General features: G+C 44.4%; 1 protein-coding gene across 8 annotated transcripts in view; it reads left to right on the top strand.

The window, feature by feature from the left end:
* Window positions 1-17,163, top strand: part of Senp1 (SUMO specific peptidase 1) — a 54,235-nt gene extending 37,072 nt beyond the window's left edge. For all 8 annotated transcript variants that reach the window (XM_032885807.1, XM_032885774.1, XM_032885813.1 and 5 more), the window contains 9 exons: window positions 359-397; window positions 1,359-1,443; window positions 1,991-2,146; window positions 3,405-3,536; window positions 9,463-9,666; window positions 10,408-10,487; window positions 12,071-12,155; window positions 12,637-12,732; window positions 15,437-17,163. In XM_032885807.1, coding sequence (XP_032741698.1) covers window positions 359-397; window positions 1,359-1,443; window positions 1,991-2,146; window positions 3,405-3,536; window positions 9,463-9,666; window positions 10,408-10,487; window positions 12,071-12,155; window positions 12,637-12,732; window positions 15,437-15,499 — 940 coding nt within the window. In that variant the 3' untranslated portion in view covers window positions 15,500-17,163. The remainder of the gene's footprint in view (window positions 1-358; window positions 398-1,358; window positions 1,444-1,990; window positions 2,147-3,404; window positions 3,537-9,462; window positions 9,667-10,407; window positions 10,488-12,070; window positions 12,156-12,636; window positions 12,733-15,436) is intronic.
* The last annotated feature ends 2,299 nt before the right edge of the window (window positions 17,164-19,462 follow it).

Genomic DNA, 19,462 nt, shown 5'->3' with positions numbered 1-19,462 from the left:
AGTCCAAGAATTTAAAGATTTGGTTAAATCTTTTAAGAATTCTGTCATCCTGAATCATTTGGGAACAGTAATTTTCTATCTTAATATATCCTCTTAGAAGAAGGATTTTTTTTTTTTTACATACGTTATTCTCTCATACAAGTTGAGAGCTAGACTGAACTTCATTTTCCTCTGATCTTTAGGTCATCTTTTTAGTAGATTCAAATAAAAATCAAATTAGTTACTTCGTGTCAATTGGATATTTTTTATTCTATAATTGCAAAGGAATCTTACAGACTATTGAAATGATTTTTTTTATTTGTAAAAATGTTGGAATTTCTCCCTAACCCCTTCTGCTTATTTTCTTCCCCACCCATAGTCCTACTTTCTTCCAGGCAGAGCTTTGGATCAAAGAATTGTAAGTTGCTGGTTTTGATACTATGTTTTTCTTCTCATTTCCTTTTCATTTAGGAAGAAATCAAACAGCTAGCTAATTATCCTAATTGTTTTTACTCAGTAAGAAATACCTATTTGTACTCTTTACCTATTGGGTTTTTAAGATTCTCCTAGAGTTGCAGTATTTAGTTTTTTCAGATTTTATTTACTTTTATTTTATGTGTGTCAGTGTTTTGCATGCCTGTGTATGCATCTTGTACATGCAGTGCCCACAGAGGCCAGAAGCAGGTGTAGGATTCCCTAGAACTGAAAGCACAGACGAACCATGTGCGATTGTGAGCAAAAAAAACGGTAATAGGAACTGAACCCAGGTCCTCTGGGGTTCTTAACCGGTGTCAATTAGGAGATTGCTGGTTCTGTATTTCTCAACTATGTAACAGTTGTTAAAGCTAAATTGATTTGGAAAATATTGCAAAAGTAGCTATGTAAAGAATAAAATAAATGCCTTTATTGTTACATAAACTGTTGAGCATCAGAGCATTTGAGGAGTAACTGAAAACATTTAGTTTCAAGGCCAAAACCTGTTGAGTGTCTGCAGCCCTGGGTCTCTGTAGGTCTCAGTGAGTGTTATTTCAGCTGCCGCCCTGATGGTGTGCTCTTCCTCTGTGGGCTCAGTTCTGCCTTTAGATGTCTAGAGTAAGGCTTCCCTCTCACCGGACGTATTAGGAGACATGCTTGTGAAATAGGACTACGTATTTACAGATACCCATAGAAGTCACACGAATTATATATAAATTAGCCCAGTAAAGGTGATAAAATAGTTTAAATTACCATGTTGTCTTACTGTATCCTGACATGTAACTGTGGTGAGGTTTGCGTGGAATTTCTGTGTCTGTGAGCTCCGTTTACCATTGGCTGTCTGCTGTGGCAGAGATGTGCTCGGTGCTGAGACTCTGACTGGCTGTGTTGCTTTCACTTCCCAGAACTAGTGTTTATGACTCTCGAGCCCGGGAAAGACTGCGCCAGATTGAAGAGCAGAAGGCGTTGGCACTACAGCTTCAAAACCAGGTAAACCGCGCAGCCTTAAGACTAAAGTCGGGGCTCGGCAGTTGACAGCACTGACTGTGGAGGAGGACTCAGGCTCCATTACTAGTCCTCAGGTGGCAGCTCCCAACCACCAGCAACTCCAGTTGCAAGGAACCTGGCGCCCCCAGAAGCCGGGTATCCACCTGGTGTCCATGCACATTTGTAGGCAAAGCACTTCCCCCTGAAAAGTAAAAATAACCAAGGGGTGGTGGTGCATGCCCTTAGTCCCAGCACAGACACAGGAGGATCTCTGTGAATTTGAAGCCAGCCTGGTCTACAGAGTGAGTTCCAGGACAGCCAGAAACCCTGTGTCAAAAAACCTAGATAGATACAGTAGATAGGTGAGTAAATGAATAAATAAATCTTTTTTGAAGAAATTATAAAATAAATAGCACTTAAAGCTGTGGGGAGGTTACATCCGCCTGAGTGAAGCTGTGTGCATGGACAGCAGCATGGAATTCATGACTCACCTCACAGAGGTCAAATAGCAGACCCCTTTGTCCCACTCACTCTGAAGTTCTGTCCCCAGAGACTGCAGGAGCAGGAGCATGCAGTGCTTGATTCCGTAGAGCTCCACCTTCGTGTTCCTCTGGAAAAGGAGGTCCCTGTCACAGCAGCCCAAGAAACCAGGAAAAAAAGTCACCAACTAACTGATAGTGAAGACGAGTTCCCTGAAATTACAGAGGTAAAGGACAACTGAAAATCCCTCCATAGAGCTGCGTGTGCTGGCGAGCGCCTTTAATCCCAGCAGTCGGGAGGCAGAGGCAGGGGATCTCTGCATTTAGGCCAGCCTGGTCAGCACAGATGTTCCAGGACAGCCAGAGCTACATAGCAGACCCTGCCTCAAAAAAAATATTTGTCTACAATTGCTTTTTGTTTAGAAAGGATCCTGAGAGCAGTTTCAAATGTAATTCACTAGAGTATCTGGCATTTATATTAGTGTAGCTCAACTTTCAATTGTATTGTGCACCAGTGTTTACTTTTAAAGGTAATTAAAGATTGTTCAAATGGTTATAGGTGCGTTTTTAGCAACTTCAGTGAGAAGATATATAGTATATTTATATTTTATATTTTTATTTTTAATAATCCTTTTATATTTCAAAAAAATAATTGTTGTTAAGTTTGGCTTGGGAGATTGTGTTCTGTTTTGATTATAGTCGGTAATTGAGCCAGACGTTTCCTATATGCTGACATAGGAGATAATTTGATAGCAAATTGTGAGCTGAGAGGTATGATTTCTTTGTTTTCGTTTTGCCTTATTTTTTAATGAGCATACAGAGGAATGGATTTCATTATGACTTTTTTAAATATATGCTTTATTTTTATAGTGTTTCTTTTTAAGCAATAGTAATCCATTATGAAAATTTTGGGAAATACTTAGAAATCTATGTATGCTTTAAAATCTGTTCCTTAATTCATACCTCTTTCAAAACGTTATCGGACCTGGGTGCAGCTTGCTGCTGGAGTACTTGCTGGCTTCATGTGCACAGCCTTGGTCCTGGGCCCAGGAGGCAGTGAGCACCAGGCTTGTATAGCTGTGCTGAATTCCATTGTCATGTCTGTGGGAAGAGCAGTGACTGGGAGACTGCCGCCGGTACTCCGTGGCGTCTTTGTAGCTTTTGTTTCTTGGGGGACCATTTAAATTGAAGCATAAAGCATAAACCTTTTAAGGAGCTTGGAAGTTTCGAGCAAAGGTTGTATCAGTGTTCAGGAAGTGATACAAAATCAAGGATCTAAATGTCGCATGAAAGGAAAAGGGAAGGGCAAGGTGAGTGGGAGGTGACCTGGAAGACCACTGAGGGAAGGAGATGGAATGGTGGATCCATGTAAGCTGACCACAGGAACTGGGAGGCAGGTGACTCGTGATAAACACAGCCTGGGGACTGGTGAGAAACGAGTGTTTTCTGAAACCATTGTGGTTGTTCTTTTGTTTTCTTACTTAGGAAATGGAGAAAGAAATAAAGAATGTGTTTCGTAATGGTAACCAGGATGAAGTCCTCAGTGAGGCCTTCCGCTTGACCATCACACGCAAAGACATTCAGACTCTGAACCATCTAAACTGGCTCAATGACGAGGTAATCTCGGGCTTACTTTGTATGCAAATAGTCTGCAAAACTACATGGAAACTGAATCAAGGTGTTACTGTTTCTGCAAAGGTGGTTCTTAGAGGCCTCTGTGAGAACTCATGTGGCACAGAGGACCTTTCAGCACAGCCCTCCCACACTGTGCACACTATTACAACTGAATGCTTCCATTCTCCAGTGGGCTTTCACTGCTTAAGGTGCCTGCTCCATATTTCCTGTCTGACCGCATGGCCTCCTGAGGGGACTCTGGGATTCTAGGCAGGGACCAGGTCGACTTCCTTCTCCTCTATTACTTTAGGTTACTTACATTGTAAATGATAAGCTTTCTCAAGTAATGTTTATTTGTATGCAGTATTTTCAAAGTTGCTATCGAAAAAATTAAATTGTTTTTATGAGGTTGATATGTAGCAAGGGGGAATGACTTCACCTCCCAATTTCAATTAAGTATATTAATTATGCCATGCTCTTTAAATTGATCTGTCCTCATTCTAAACCTTAAAATAGCTGTTTCAGTTGAGAAGATTTATCCCTTTATTACTGTGTGATGTGACAAGTTGGACATCAGGAGACAAGCCTAGCATAGCAGACTTAAGACACACACTCCCACTTCAGAGAGCGGATCCCGGTCGGGTACTGAGGTTCACTGTCAGCCCTGCCTCAGGCGTGCTAAACTGGATCTTATGGGACTGGAAATGTAGAACTTAAGACCATACATATGCCCGTGACATTGATTTCCTCTGGGCCAGCCGAACTGCTCCATTGTCGGTAGCACTGGCTAGTCTATAAGACCTACTGCGCGCTGTGTTTTTACTTAGAATGATAGGAAACGCATGATTTGATGTCTCTGTTAGAAACCTCATTCACTTCTCTTGGCTCCTCGGGTAATGGAATGCTGGATTAAATGAGAGTGTAGAAGAGCTAACTGAATTAAAGAGGAAAACAAAAATCAACAATAATCAAAAGTACCCTCAGATGTTGTTTTTGATGATGTGTGGGCATTTATCATTTCCCACCGCTGCTAGGAGAAGAGAGTTCTTCCGAAAGAATTAGAGCCTGTTTGTTATAACTTAGGCAAAACCTAGGGGGCAGCAGTGAGACATAACCTGAATTCTTGCCCCTCACTGTGGCAGGTACCTCAGAGATTCCTTACAGAGGCAGCATTCATCAGGACAGACTTTCCTGTGCTGCAGCCCAGCAGAGGCTAGACTGAGCTTGCAGTTGGTGGGAATTACATGATTAGAGTAGATGCAGGGGAGGCGAGATTCCTTGTCTACTGCAGCCCTACCACACCTACATACAGTGCTGGAGGGAGTGCTTTCAAAGCCACACAGAAGTCCCATCTTCAAGATGATAATGAACTAGTTTAAGAAGCACCAGTTTTAGAGTATCATATTTCTTAGGCTGAAATAGTCACCATCTGATGAACTGTCATAGACACTTAAATTGTGATGTTTAATTTACAAATCCTTAATTCTTTTTCATCAATTATGAATATTCAGTCTTTTGCAAGTACTCAGTGCATTTCAATTCTGTTCTTTCTCAAATACTCTTGTAAATACCCATTTTTGTTTTGTGTATCCTGCCAGTATTATAAGATATGTTAATTCTCTGCTACATCAAGTAACTCATAAATTATTCTTACCATTGAAAAATTAATACAGGAAGTGAAAAATAGTCAGATTTTTTTTTTGAAGGAAGTAAATCTTAAGTAGTCCAAAGGAAGAGGAGGAAGGGAAGGAAAAATACAAAATCCAGGGCCAGCAGGATAGGCAAGCAGGAAAGGGTTTACTGCCCAGGCTGATGACCTGTGTTTGGTTCCCAAGACCCACAAAGTTGGAGAGAACCAACACCTGTAACTTCTCCTGTGACTTCCACTCATATCTGCTACCGTGCAACTCTGTCCATATATTTACACATATAAATAAATAAGTAATAATAAAGATAAAATCTAAAACTCCTGTATATGGCATGCATGTAAAGCCGTTGTGCTCCTTTTTCCCTGTGTAGTGCCCACAGAGACCAGAAGAGGGGTCTGGGTTCCCTGAGACTGGAGTTACAGACTCCTGAGAGCCACTGTGTAGGTGCTGGGAATTGAACCTCTGGAACAGCAGCCGGTGCCCTTCATTGCTGAGCCAGCTGTCCAGCCCCTTGAACACTGTTTTGTAAATCATTAAATAAATTTAGAAATACATGGAAATAATTTAGGTATTTGTTCAGATAAAACCGGTTTTGCTTCTAAACAAAACGAATCAATATCTAAACATAAAATAATATAAACAGCAGTTTCCTTACACTGCATGAAGACAGCGCCCCAGTGGTCCTGGGAGAAGGGGGACTGTATATGGAGGTAGAACAAGAGGAGCAAAGACGGCAGACCATCAGCGAGTTCCAGGATGCTGTCAGGTAGCCTGGGTGCAGGGGCGATCTCAGGAAAAGCAGGGGCTTTTGTGTATTCAAGTAAAGAGCCCACAGAAGGAGACAGATGGAGAGAAGAAACAGTGCAACAGGAAGATGCATGCCATAACAGGTCTCACTCAGCCAATGAGAATCCAGTAAGTGATCTAGACTGCCGGGGTCCAGTGAGCATCCAGTCCAGTGATCTAGACTGCCGGGGTCCAGTGAGCATCCAGTCCAGTGATCTAGACTGCCGGGGTCCAGTGAGCATCCAGTCCAGTGGTCTAGACTGCCGGGGTCCAGTGAGCATCCAGTCCAGTGATCTAGACTGCCGGGGTCCAGTGAGCATCCAGTCCAGTGATCTAGACTGCCGGGGTCCAGTGAGCATCCAGTCCAGTGGTCTAGACTGCCGGGGTCCAGTGAGCATCCAGTCCAGTGATCTAGACTGCCGGGGTCCAGTGAGCATCCAGTCCAGTGGTCTAGACTGCCGGGTGGGAGAAATGTAGTCGGAGCCCCGGATCCTACTTTAAGCCAAATGGTAGGATCGTTTTTAGAAGGGGCTGGGATTAGTCCTGAGTTCAAGTCCCAGTAACCACATGTTGGCTGTAATAGGATCTGATGCTGTCTTCTGGTGTGTCTGAAGAGGGCAACTGTGTACTTATATTAAAAAACAAAACACTGTAGAATTTTTCTTTAAAGAGAAGCTTCTTTCCAGCTTCAGGTTGGCCACTCATCAAATAGAGTATAAAAGGAACAAAAACATCGCAAACAGTTTTCCTGTCCTAGACAAGGCCACACAGACAAACACATGCTTGATGGCCAAGGCTCTTCAGGGAATAGGAAGGCAGTTTCTTAGGCACCAGCAACCATGGGCAGCCACCATTGCCCGCCAGAAAGGTGGCAAGTGAACTGACCTACAGTGCTTGTCAGATGGCCCTAGTGACAAGGCAGACAGCAAGACCCCGAGCCACTGGACTTTCAGCCCCTTATTTCAAAGGAGATCTAGGACCTGCTGGGCTAAGAGACCCTCGTGTGTCAGAGCTCTTGCCAGTGGAGAGGGAAGGAACCGTTGTTTTCATAAAATACAAGCAACTGCTGTGGCGTTGCTCTCTTTCATCTCGAACACTGTGATCCCGTCTCTCATTTCCCTGTCCTTCATCCCTAGCCTCCTCTGCGGGATGACACGTAGGATCCCTTTGTAGCTTGCTTTGAGCATGACTGTCTTACTGAACCATGGCACTTTTCTTCACTTACGGAGAGAAAGACTTGCGTCTAAACTCAGCCTGGATATCAGATTGCAGCTAATGGAAGGGGATGTCAAGGTCACCAAACTCCCCCTGCTGGGACATAGGGAAATGGGAAGGAGCCTGTATCCTGCCACAGAGTGGCTAGGAGTGGGAAGAAGCCATTTCCCTCCCCACAAGGAAAACCTTGGATGAAGGGGGAGACACAAGCAATGAAAAAAGATTCTCTGTTCTCCTCAGCCTAGCAGTCTTGTGCAGTTGGTGCTTTCTGGGAGTGAAGTAAAACCTGACTATGTCAAAACTTGGCCAGCTTTTAGAACTTTTTCCTTCTGAAAACCAGAATACTTAGGTATAACATGTTAACCCTTCCCCCTGTCTTTCTAAACTTCAAGCTAATGATTCCAAAAGTAATGACTCTGTTAGACACCTAGGAGAGAAATACCTGCATGGCTTCTGTGCTTGACTATCCGTCTCTCCCTGCCCGTGCTCTCTTGACCTTCTCTTTAGTCCTCATTGCTTGGTAAAGTAGATACCCTAAGTGCCCCTGGGAAAAGGCTACTGCCTGGTTATCTGCCTATATACTGTACCTTTTGATACACTGAATACATAACTATAATATATATTTATAATCTATAATATATATAAATATAATATGGATAACATAGTAGACTAAGTAGATTCTCCCCACATCTCTGAGAGGAAACTGATCCATTCTTTTTGGTTAGTTTTCTCTCAGTAGAGATTATAGTTTACGATCTCGAGATCTGTGTTTGCCTGGGCAGATATGCCTGCAGTCGTAGCTGTTCTCACAAATGGAGGTCTGTCTTAGGAGCACTAGTCTTTGGCAGTTAAACTGATCACTTAGATTTGAAAACACACCATCTGATTAACTTGATTCCTTTTCGTTATTTAAGAACCAGTTAGCCACAGTCCTCTCCTCCTTCAGGACGATCGCACAGTGATCAGAGCTGCAGGCAGAACAGTGTCTTCAGACCTGGCCCATCACCTTAGAGCCTTAATTGGGTTTTCCCTGAAGCTGCCTTGGTGTCTGTATCTGTAGCCCTTTCTCTGGTCTAGGCCATGCTCGGCTGTATTCCTGGCAGGGTTCCCTGCTGTGGACAGTGGCTCACTGCTCTGGCATCCTGGTGTGTAAATATTTGTCAAAGGACAGGGGCATTTTCCCATTCCTCAAAAAACATTCTGAAAAATGTGCCTGTTTTTATAGTCATATTTCCAAGCTGTGGCTCAGTTAGCCCATTCATTCCTTTCAGTTGACAGACACTGGCTTGGCCTTAGCTATCCACATAAAGTAAGTATGCTGTAATTTTTGGCCTAATAACTTGTAAGCTTTAGGACCAGGACTCTGAACCTAAAGGAACCATAGACAGCATAGTTACTGTTAAGGAGGACATTGCTTTGTTGACAAAGACCCATGCATCTCTTCTATTAAACACTTTAATTTATCGTATTCATGCTTGATACTGAAGAAGGGATGCAGTCAACAGGTGAGAAAGCTGAACATCTCGACTCGTCGTGCCCGTGACTTCGTGGGTTCCTAAGAGAGGTGCCGAGCTGTTGCAGGCATTTGCTTAGCTCGTCTCATGGTTTTCTGGTCACAGATCTGCATGAGACCTGGGCAGTTCGCACTGCGCGTGCTGAGGAGGCTTCAGGTGTGGTGCTAGGCTCTCACTGTACGGACCGTAACACGCATTCGAGCCTTCGACTCCAGCACTCAGGTCTCAAACAGGATATGTACCACAAGTGAGAAGCTGCCGTGGGCTTCATAGTGAGTTTAGGACAATCTGCTACAGAGTGAGACCCCGTTCAACACAGGCAGGGAGAAGAGGAAGGAGAGGGAGAAGGTCACGGAGGGAGAGGAAGGAGAAAAGAGCAGAGGGAGAATAGACCTGAGCCCCAGATCCACTTGCTCAATACAACACTGGAACAGCTCACTGCCTTCCCTCGGCTCCCTTCTCTGAGCCTCATCTTCCCCCTGCCCTCCAGTTTTCTCCTGTCCCGGCCAGCATCTGCCTATCTGTTCTGGCTGCCAGCAGTTAACTTAGTTGCGTGGTACTTAAGAAGTATGATTAATAAAATCTTTATACTAAGGAAAAACTGGATATTTTAAAATTATCTGTTGAAGCATTCACTGAGTTGGTTGCCATCCACAGCATAGACATAAACGTATGTTAATGCATACGAATTGCTCAGTGTAACAGCTGCTCTTTCCCTACTGTGCTACTATTTAGACTGTTGTAATGTGTAATGTCTTCCTGCAGATCATCAATTTCTACATGAATATGCTAATGGAGCGCAGTAAAGAGAAGGGATTTCCGAGTGTACATGCCTTTAATACCTTTTTCTTCACTAAACTCAAAGCAGCTGGTTATCAGGCAGTGAAACGCTGGACAAAGAAAGTGGATGTGTTTTCTGTTGACATTCTCCTGGTGCCCATTCACTTGGGTGTGCACTGGTGTCTGGCGGTGAGTAGCTCCTTGGTTTTGATGACACGGAAAAGGAATCTACATAGACAACACAGAGGGTCATTCGTTCTGTATCTTTGCTTGGTTATAGAAGGGAGAGGTAGAATTTAATGGCGATGACTTGGCTAACAGTCAGGTAAACCAATGAATTTCCTACTTAGAGTAGGAGATGCTTAGATCTGGAAGCTACAGGTCATCCAGCCCCCTTGGGTGAGACAAGGGGACAAGCATGTTTGTGATGCCACCAGCTCCAGCTTCAGATGCTATTTCCTACCCAGCTCTGGCTTGCCTTGTGCATGTGGGGATTTAGCATTTCTGTGGCTCTGGGAGCATGGATACATCAGTTTAATGTTAATAAGAGTTGTTGTGTATTCTGTTTTTAATTACATTGGAAAGATATCAATCCAAAAAACGAAACAAGATAAAAAAGACAGACCCAGAATCTTGTCACCATCTTTCTTCAACTATGCCAATGACCTTATGGTAGTTAGTTTTCTTTGAATAATCATGGAGAAACTGACATGCAGAAAAAGATTTTTAGGACAATTAATAGGTCACTGATGGTCGTCCCCAGTGCCAGCTACTCTGTGTAAATAAATAATCCACTTGTCCTTCAGCATAGTGTAGTGCACACATTCACCACACTGCTCCCAATCTCACAGAAAGTCTGGGGAGAGCTCAGGGGCCAAGGGAGGAACAGCTGATGTACAGTAGTGTCCTCACTGGTTTGTCTTGTTCCAGGTTGTAGACTTTAGAAAGAAGAGTATCACCTACTATGATTCTATGGGTGGAGTAAACAATGAGGCCTGCAGGATCCTCTTGTAAGTGCAAATGAAGGACAGAAGAAATGTTTGTTGCTTTCTGTCTTTCCAGCAATTAGACACATTATCTGAGAACTTTGGAGACAGGATTAATGGCATCATCACATCAGTATAAATGCATATTTTAAATACTGCAGTGTATTATGAGGGCACTTGCTGTCTTAGCACATGAAATATAGAGTAACTATATCACAGAAATGCAGTCAGCCAAACTCATTTAATTCAGCTTTCTGAAATTTTAGATGAAAAGTCTCACAGAGATGACTACTTAGGTCATACTACTTAGTGGCTCACCTGGAAATTAGAAGGCAGATCTCTTACATACCATTTGCTCCTCTTTGTAAACATGTGTTCCTTGCTCTGCAGCTAAGGCAGGGGATCTGTCCCTGGAAAGTGAGCGTTTGCTGCTTGAGAAGAGTACTCTTGGCTAGGGAGAGGCTCAGAGGTCAAGGCTTGTTGTACAAGTACCACAGTTTGGACCTCCAGGGCTCACATAAATGCTACGTGTGTGCATGGTTCCCACTTAACTCTAGCTTTGGCAGGCAGACACATAGATCCCCAGAGCAAACTGGCTAGCAAGACTAGTAGTATCAGTGAGCTCTGGGCTTGATTGAGAGACCCTGCCACAATGAGTAAGGCTGAGTAGTGATGAAGAATGACTCCTGATGTTGACCTCATACCTCCATATGTATACCATACACACACTCATAGCCACGTGTGTGTCAACACATGCACATACATACCACACACATGCATACCACAACACATATACATGAATATTGGGGAGGAGTCCTCTCTGTGAATTTGTACTGTTGTTTGTGGTCTTTTTCTTTTTTTTTTTTTTCGGAGCTGGGGACCGAACCCAGGGCCTTGCTGTTTGTGGTTTTGAGACAGGTTTTCTCTTTATAGTTCTGGCTGTCCTGGAACTCATTCTGTAGTAGACAAGGCCAGCCTCAAACTCAGAGATCTACCTCCCTCCCAAGGGCTGGGATTTAAGGCATGTGCCACCGCTGCTTGGTGTGAATTTGTACTTGTTAAATTGTTGGTTTGGATTGAACTTTTGCATAAAGATCCTACCCTACAAATGTTAAAATTCATACCCAGGGGCTAAAGAGATGGCTTAGCAGTTAAGCACACTGACTGCTCTTCCAGAGGTCCTGAGTTCAAGTCCCAGTAACCACATGTTGGCTGTAATAGGATCTGATGCTGTCTTCTGGTGTGTCTGAAGAGGGCAACTGTGTACTTATATAAACTAAATACATCTTTAAAAAACATACATACCCTGATACTGCTTGAGACATTTTAATAATATATATAATTTAATAATAAGTTGATAACTCTAAAAGGACCATACAAACCAAGAAAAATAAATTTAAAAATGTTTCTTGGGAAGATTAACAGACTAGAGAACTTTAGAAAGAGTACTACCCATCAGGATATCAGAAGCAGAGGTCCTGTCCCTCCTGGCAGGTTGGCTGCTGTGCAAGTCTGAAGGGTTGTCTTCTGAGGACGGCCAGCCCCACTCTGGGTGCAGCTGCCGTCCAGGCGCACACAGCTCATCTCCATCTCTTCTGACCCTTTAGGCAATACCTAAAACAAGAAAGTGTCGACAAGAAAAGGAAAGAGTTGGATACCAATGGCTGGCAGCTCTTCAGCAAGAAAAGCCAGGTATGTTTCATGTTGACGTCACAGAAATCTTTGGAGCTTGGGGGGTGGGGGGTTAGTTACTGTCGGATTCCCATAGACTTTCTAACTTCAGCTCTCTCTGGTTTCTCCAGATGAATTATTTGTGGGGAAACTCGTGATATGTTTCTTGTGTAAAACTTTTCTAAACATCATGCTTTTTTGCTGAGATTTTTACTCCTTTGAAAAATACTTGTTGACTATTTGATCCTTAGCAGAAGGACCGGTTTCTGCACCCTTAGGTGCCATGAAAACCTGAGGTAGTTCCCTGTGTGACTAATATGAAATTAAAACAACACAAGGGTGGGACTAACATGCTACATTTTTTAAAACCACCTTCCCCCTTAAACTTTCCTTTATTGTCTTAAATAGGAGATCTAAGGTCATGTATTCAGAATTTAGGGAAATGGTGTAAAATCGATGAAGAAGTTTGCAGATCACTGTGTTGTTGTTGTCGGTCTTTTAGGAAATCCCACAGCAGATGAATGGAAGTGACTGTGGAATGTTTGCTTGCAAATATGCCGACTGCATTACCAAAGACAGACCAATCAACTTCACACAGGTGAGGCAGGCCTCCAAGACAAAACCTCTGCCTTGCACACCCAAGCCGTAAAAGCTGCTTACCTCCCTGCTGTTCTGTGGGGCCTCTGCCCTGAGTTTTACATACCTCGGGCTGTGTCTCATAGCACTGCACAAAAGGAGACAGTGTTGGTCCACACCCCAGGTTACCATTGTCACATATGACAGCAGCTGAGTCTTGGGTTGAGAAGAAAGCTTTGCTGTCTATCCATCCCCCCACCTACCTCTAACCTTATAGGAAACACAACACTGGAACCAGAGGAATCCTTCTTCAGTTCTCCTCAGTTTAGCATTTAGGTTTGGGAACAGACGCAAGTAAACCTCCCTGTGTACTTTACACACCGCCTTCCCCGACCCCTTTGTCAGTGCCACTGGTCAGTTTTATCTTAGTAGGTAGTTGGTCATTTTTCTACCTATCATCCTGAACCTCAGAGGATTGAGACTACAAATTATAGCTTATTCTGATATGTTTGATACGTTTGCTTCTGTTGGAATCAGTGTCCTGTCTAGATTTTGTCCAAACCAGGGCTTCTTAAACATGTTCCTCTTGCTGAGGCTTGAGAGATGCTTGGTGATTTAAGAGCACTAGCTGCTCTTCCAGAGGACTGGGTTCAATTCTTAACACCCACGTGGCCTATACAGCCATTGGTAATTAGAGTTCCAGGAGACCTACCACCCTCTTCTGGCTCCCACACGGGCCATGGGATGCACATGGAACTCAGACATGCATGCAAGGAAAGCGTTCATACAGATAAAAATGAATCGGTCCTGAAAAGGAACAAAACTTACTACTCATCTTCATCCGGAAAGTTTTTTTTTTTTTTTAAAGGTTTATTCATTTATTATAGATAAGTACACTGTAACTGTCTTCAGATACACCAGAAAAGGGCATCAGATCTCTTTACAGATGGCTGTGAGCCACCATGTGGTTGCTGGGAATTGAACTCAGGACCTCTGGAAGAGCAGTCGGTGCTCTTAACCGCTGAGCCATCTCTCCAGCCCTCATCCGGAAAGTTTTAACATTGCCCTAGATACATACATGTATTAACTAGATAAGTAAAACATACACTGATAATAACTAAACTTACTTTAAAACAGGTCTCTCTATACAGGGTATTTTACAGTTGGTTTCTACACAAATGAAACAGATGGTTTTGGTTTTGTATAAAGACTTGAGTTTCGCTGACGTTTTTTTTTTTTTTAAGATTTATTTACTTTCTGTATATGAGTCCACTGTAGCTGCCTTCAGACACACCAGAAGAGGGCATCAGATCTCACTACAGATGGTTGTGAGCCACCATGTGGTTGCTGGGAATTGAACTCAGGACCTCTGGAAGAGCTCTTAACCACTGAGCCATCTCTCCAGCCCTGGCTGACTCTTTAGTGTTACAGGATCTGGCGGGTCCTCATTGTTTTCCAGAGTGGTTGACAGTGTGGTTGACAGTCAGCAGCGCTGAGAATGCTGTTGCACAGCAGTAGTGCTGGCAGGGAGTAAGGTGCCTGTGGAAGTCAGAAGACAATTCCTACGATTGTAGGAATTGTTTCTCTTTCTGCCTGAGTCCCAAGGGTCAAACTTACATCATCAAGCGTGGTAGAAGTTTCTTTACTCACTGAACCATGTCACTGACTCAGTACAATACAAAGGTAGGCCAGGCTGATGTCACATGCTGAGGAGTGATAATAGAAAGGTACTAAAATTCTGTTTTCATAATTAAACTTTTTTGTTCTGTCAAAGCAAAAAGTGTTATATGTAAGGAACAAGGCTGCTGTTCATAATGTGCGGTGGCTAAAATCTGAACTGGGTGTTTCCAGAGCGCCAGCTGATGTGCCTCATAGATCACACGGTGCCAAGTGTGCTTTGTCCTTGAGGCACGTCTCGCACCTAGGATTCATCGCATGTTTGAGCCTGAGTTAATTTCTGGACGTGGTGTGTTCAGAAACCTTTTACTGTTCTCAGATTTTTCAGAGTGCTCATATTCAGTTACAAATTCCAATGCCTAGGTTGGAGAGATGGCCCAGGGGCTGCTCTTCCAGAGGTCCTGAGTTCAGTTCCCAGCAATTCAAGACCATCTGTAATGAGCTCTTATGCCCTCTTCTGGTGTGCATGAAGACAGAGCACTCAGACATTAAATAAATTCATCTCTTTAAAAAACACATTTAGATGCTCATATGGGGTCACTGCCCCGAGTTTAAGAAAACCCTTGAAAAATCCTGGCACAGTGGCACACACCTTTAATGCCAGTGCTCAGAAGCAGCCCCATCTCTAGGAGTTAGAGGGCATCTTGGTTTCCATAGAGTTTTGGTCCAGCCAAGGACAGTGAGAGACTGTCTCAAACAAAACTAAATTAAAAATTAAGACACAGATTTAGACCAAACTGAGACATTGTTTGAAGTTCTCTTACTTCTCCAATAAAGTATTTTTCGTTTTTTGGCCTTAGTCTCATCATAAACGTAAAGAATTTGATAGGCACCATTCTCAAATTTCTTGGAGTTATTAGGTAATGGCCTGGGGATTCGAGATGGTACCCACTGTAATTTGTTAAGGGCATAGAGCAAAAATTGTAGTAGAGAGAAGCAATGGAAGAAAAGGCGGTGTGAGTGAAGACAAGCAGTTTGAAAGAGCAGAGAGGCCACCGCGTAGAACTGTGCCCACACAAGTGAGAACTAAACCTCTCTGTTCCCTACAGCAACACATGCCATATTTCCGGAAGCGAATGGTCTGGGAGATACTCCACCGGAAGCTCTTGTGAAGACTGTCTCAGTGAGCAGACACTGAGCGTGTGGGGGACCAGCCTTTGCCATCGACAGCCAGAGAGCTTGGAGACAGCCGCTCCTAACCCCTGTTCTGTACAGCCCTTGGTCCTGGGCCAGACCAGGCAAGACGCACTCACAAGCACACCTGCCTTCCTTTTGTATCTCAGATACTATTTTTGCAAAGAAACTCTGGTGCTGTGAAAGGGGTGAGGGACATCCCTACTGAAGAGAGAGGCTGCTTTTCACTTCAGCTCTGCCGTCTTGTTTTCCAAGGGCTCCAGCCTCACTGAGTCCCTCATTAGGAGTCCAAGGAAAACTGGGGAAGAATCTTGGTTTCATGTAAACTCTTGTTGCTAGACCTTACCGAGGAGTAGGAAAGGGCGTGGCAGCAGGTAGGATACAACCACCAGCGCCGTGGTCATACACGCAGTCCCTAGGAGGCAGGGTCACAAATGGAACTGTGAACTGGACTCTGAGGCACACGCTTAAGTCCCCTCCTCCAGAGCCTTCCTATTTATGTGCCCTCCATGAAACTGACTGCTTCTCCTCAAGGCTGTTTCCTCACTGGTCGAGTCATCCCATCCTGAGCACACTGCACAAGCCCCAGCAGACCCTAAAGCCTCGAGCAGGCCTTTCCTCACAGGCGGGGGTTGCATGTTCGAGCAGGCCGTGCTGTGGGGAGAGCCACCCAGGAGTGTTGAGTGCAGCAGCCAGGGCCCAGCTTCACTGCTGCCTGCTGCTGACCAAGAAGGGGGACCTCAGTGGTCAGAGTCACATGCCAGAGTTGGATGAGTACAGGTCTAGGGTGTCTGTGGCTAGTTAGTTTAAATATGTTTCTAACCACAGAGAGTTTTATATACATATATACCTATATGTGTGTATACATACATATATATACACACACATAAATGTGAAATATATATTTCACAGGGATATGCTTTTAAAAGAAAAAAAGACTGAATGTGTTCACCATTTAGTCTGTAGGTTTATTTTCATCTTTCAAACTCCAGCACACAGAGATCCCAGCAAGCCCTGTTTATGGGCATTTGTAGATTTCCTAAGAGTATTTTGAGACCTGGATGAATCTGGTTTAGGAGTAAAGGTTATCAAGGTAAATGACATTGCCAGCTGAAGAACGGGCGGAGCTTAGCTTGATAAACTTGAGGTTTTTAATCTGCTATTTCCTTCGTTGTTTGTAGCACCTCTCCCACCCTCGCAGAGCTCCTGAGGTGAGATGGGGAGGTGACGCAGTGCCAGTGTCGTTTTGTACTTAAGTTCCACTACAGGGACTTTTTCTACTTTGTGTATGGTGACCGGTAGTTTTCTATGCAGTCTTCTCCCCGCCGCCCCTGTGCCCAGCCCTTCCAGCACTGTGCTCTCTCCTTGGGCTTCATTGGAAATTTTACTCTGTTTTATACCAAGCCTGTTTAGTACATTTTTCTATGTTTTACCACAAGTTACAATTTGAAAACAGCAACTATTTTTTTTACTACGCCATTGTTAAATGAGTGTTCGGTCTCCACTCCAGCAGCCTCCCTCCCTGCATGTTGGGGGCTGGGGGCCTCTGTACCTTTGTGTTTCTCTCTCGCTGCTCCTTCCTCACTCCTCCTCCCTTTTTCTCTTGATTTTCCATAGGAAATAAATAGCTTTCTGTATATGAGTTGCTGGGCCCTTTCACATTCTCTCTAGAACACTGGCACAGACTCAGCGCAGGAGTGGAGAACACTGTCTGAACCCTGGTACTTACTGACGTACGCCACAGCTCACACAGTGGCAGCTCGACCTAATCTAAAGACAGCTTCTCAGGCCTTGCTCACTCATACCCCGGGCTCATCACAAGATGGTTTCCACTGTTTGTTCCTTTAGACAGAATCTGTTTTGTCTTCCCCAGAGACTTTTTGTATGGACCAAAGCAACAAATACTCATTGCCATGGACAACAGAGTGTGAGGTGTGCAACAAAAGCACTTTGTGAAATAGAGAGTTGTCGAGCCAGTCTGAGGTTGACTCTCTTTCTCCGATGCAGTTTAAATAGGACCAGGTAAAGCCAGTGATCCCAAGACCACTGTCCTTCCCAGCAGTAATAGGAGTAAGTCAGACCGTGACGGGTGGCCTAATGGGAACAAGTACAGACTTGCACACAGTAGGCCATCCTCAGAGAGCCAGCTAACAGGAGCAGGACACGGATCTGGAAACTCCTTCAAGTCTAGAGTGAGCGAATGGCAATGACAAGACGGAAGCTGTGTGTATTTCACGGCCAAGGGCATGCTACCAGTGTCTTGTTTGACCTGCTCTAAACAGAATATGCCTGTCGTTCTCCCTTTCTGTCCCTTTCCCCTATGTTCCATGCTCATAACCGTCTCCCCTCCCCTATAAAAGGGATATCTGAGGGAGGATAAGCACTACAGGGCGGTTACAGACTCCAGCAACCCCAGCAGTCATCCCTGCAGTGTATGCAGAGAAAATGAGATGAGTCCTGCCCTTTGCAGAACATGTGCTATGATGTGTGGAAGCTGGCTGCATCCTCTTGATCACTTAAGATCCACTGTGACTCGCAGGAGTCCTGTGTAGGGTTCAGTGTGAGTACTTGTCCACAGACAGCCTAGAGACTCGATGCCCATTCACTCTTCTGTGAGGAGTACTAGTCCTTAGACTGCCTCAGCACTGCTTTAGCATTTAGTGGTTCAAGGGGACAGCAGATAACCCAGCAAAATGTTCCAGCACCACCACCTGGTTTCCCACACCCATGGTGCAATCTGTCATCAGTGGATGGAGAGAGCGTTCTTCAAAGAGCTGCTTTGTGTTCGAATCTCCACCTCTGATCTTCCCGTGTCATCCTCCCAAGCTCTGGCTGAAGGTCAGAGTAAAGAGAGACTGACACCTTACGGTTTCCTTGCTCTACCTGCAGTAAGATGCTCTGAGTCAATGTCGAAGGTCAGGTCAGCGCTACCTCAGGTGTAGAATTAGGGCTACACAAGAGTCTGGCTAAATGCAGCGTGCCTAGAAGTAGGCCGGCTGCGGGAAGGCAAAGGTGGGAGAGTGGTACCCGAGGAGAACGCGGGCTCCATTCTTCGCAGGCACATTCAGTTCTTGTGTAAGGACCCACTAAGTATGTGCACCGAAATCTGATTTAAAGCTCTCCCTGGTCACACTATCTATGGCCTGACTTCTCCCTGTTTGTCTTGTCATCTGCTTTTCTCACGGGGGTGGGGCCTTTCGGGGGAAGGGGCATGGAACTGCTAAGCCGAGGAGAATGGATTGGTGCTGTTTTTCTAACCAGGATTGCAAGCATCTGTATTCTAGTCTGGAAAGAACAAGACAGACAGGGCTTGTTCTCTGAAACATTTCTTAAGAATAACAGTGTTGCAAGGGTGCGAGGAGACTTGATTATTTGTCATAACTTCCAAATACTGTAGGCCCAGAGCACAGATCCTCACCTCCAACAGTGTTCTCTTGGCCTTTAACAGAAGCACCTTCCTCATCCCATGTTCAGCATGTTGCAGTGTGGGGCTCTCAGGCTATACCCCAGAGGCTTATCAGAACATCTTAACCCTGTGGGTAGCAGGTTCATCCTCCACCCTTTTTATTGACAGGGATGCATGCCCCTTGCACATTCAGACGGTGGGTTCCTTTCTCTTTGTCTTGTCCTGTAAAGGCACTTGCCTTACTTGAAACTCATGGGAAGCTTCTATCTGAGGGTTTCGTAAGTGTGAGGTCAAGCACTAGACTTTGGAGCCCTGAAGGGTGAGAAAGATGGTTTAACAAAGGAAGTAAAAGCCACTGTGTCCTCAGGGTCTTACAGTCTGTAAGTTTATAGTTTGCCTGATTTGGAAGGCTGAGTAAACACAGACACACCTTTTCAAGAAAGAATACAAACTCATTAGCACATAGTTCAGAATGAAGCTGAAGCGTGGGGGAAAGGGCAGAGGTGGAAATGTGTCAGGGATAATGTCGCCTTTA

The sequence above is a fragment of the Rattus rattus genome, chromosome 1 (assembly GCF_011064425.1).
Source record: "Rattus rattus isolate New Zealand chromosome 1, Rrattus_CSIRO_v1, whole genome shotgun sequence".
Taxonomy (NCBI): domain Eukaryota; kingdom Metazoa; phylum Chordata; class Mammalia; order Rodentia; family Muridae; genus Rattus; species Rattus rattus.
The sequence above is the reverse complement of the archived record's forward strand: the minus strand, read 5'-3'. Positions and strand labels throughout refer to the sequence as shown.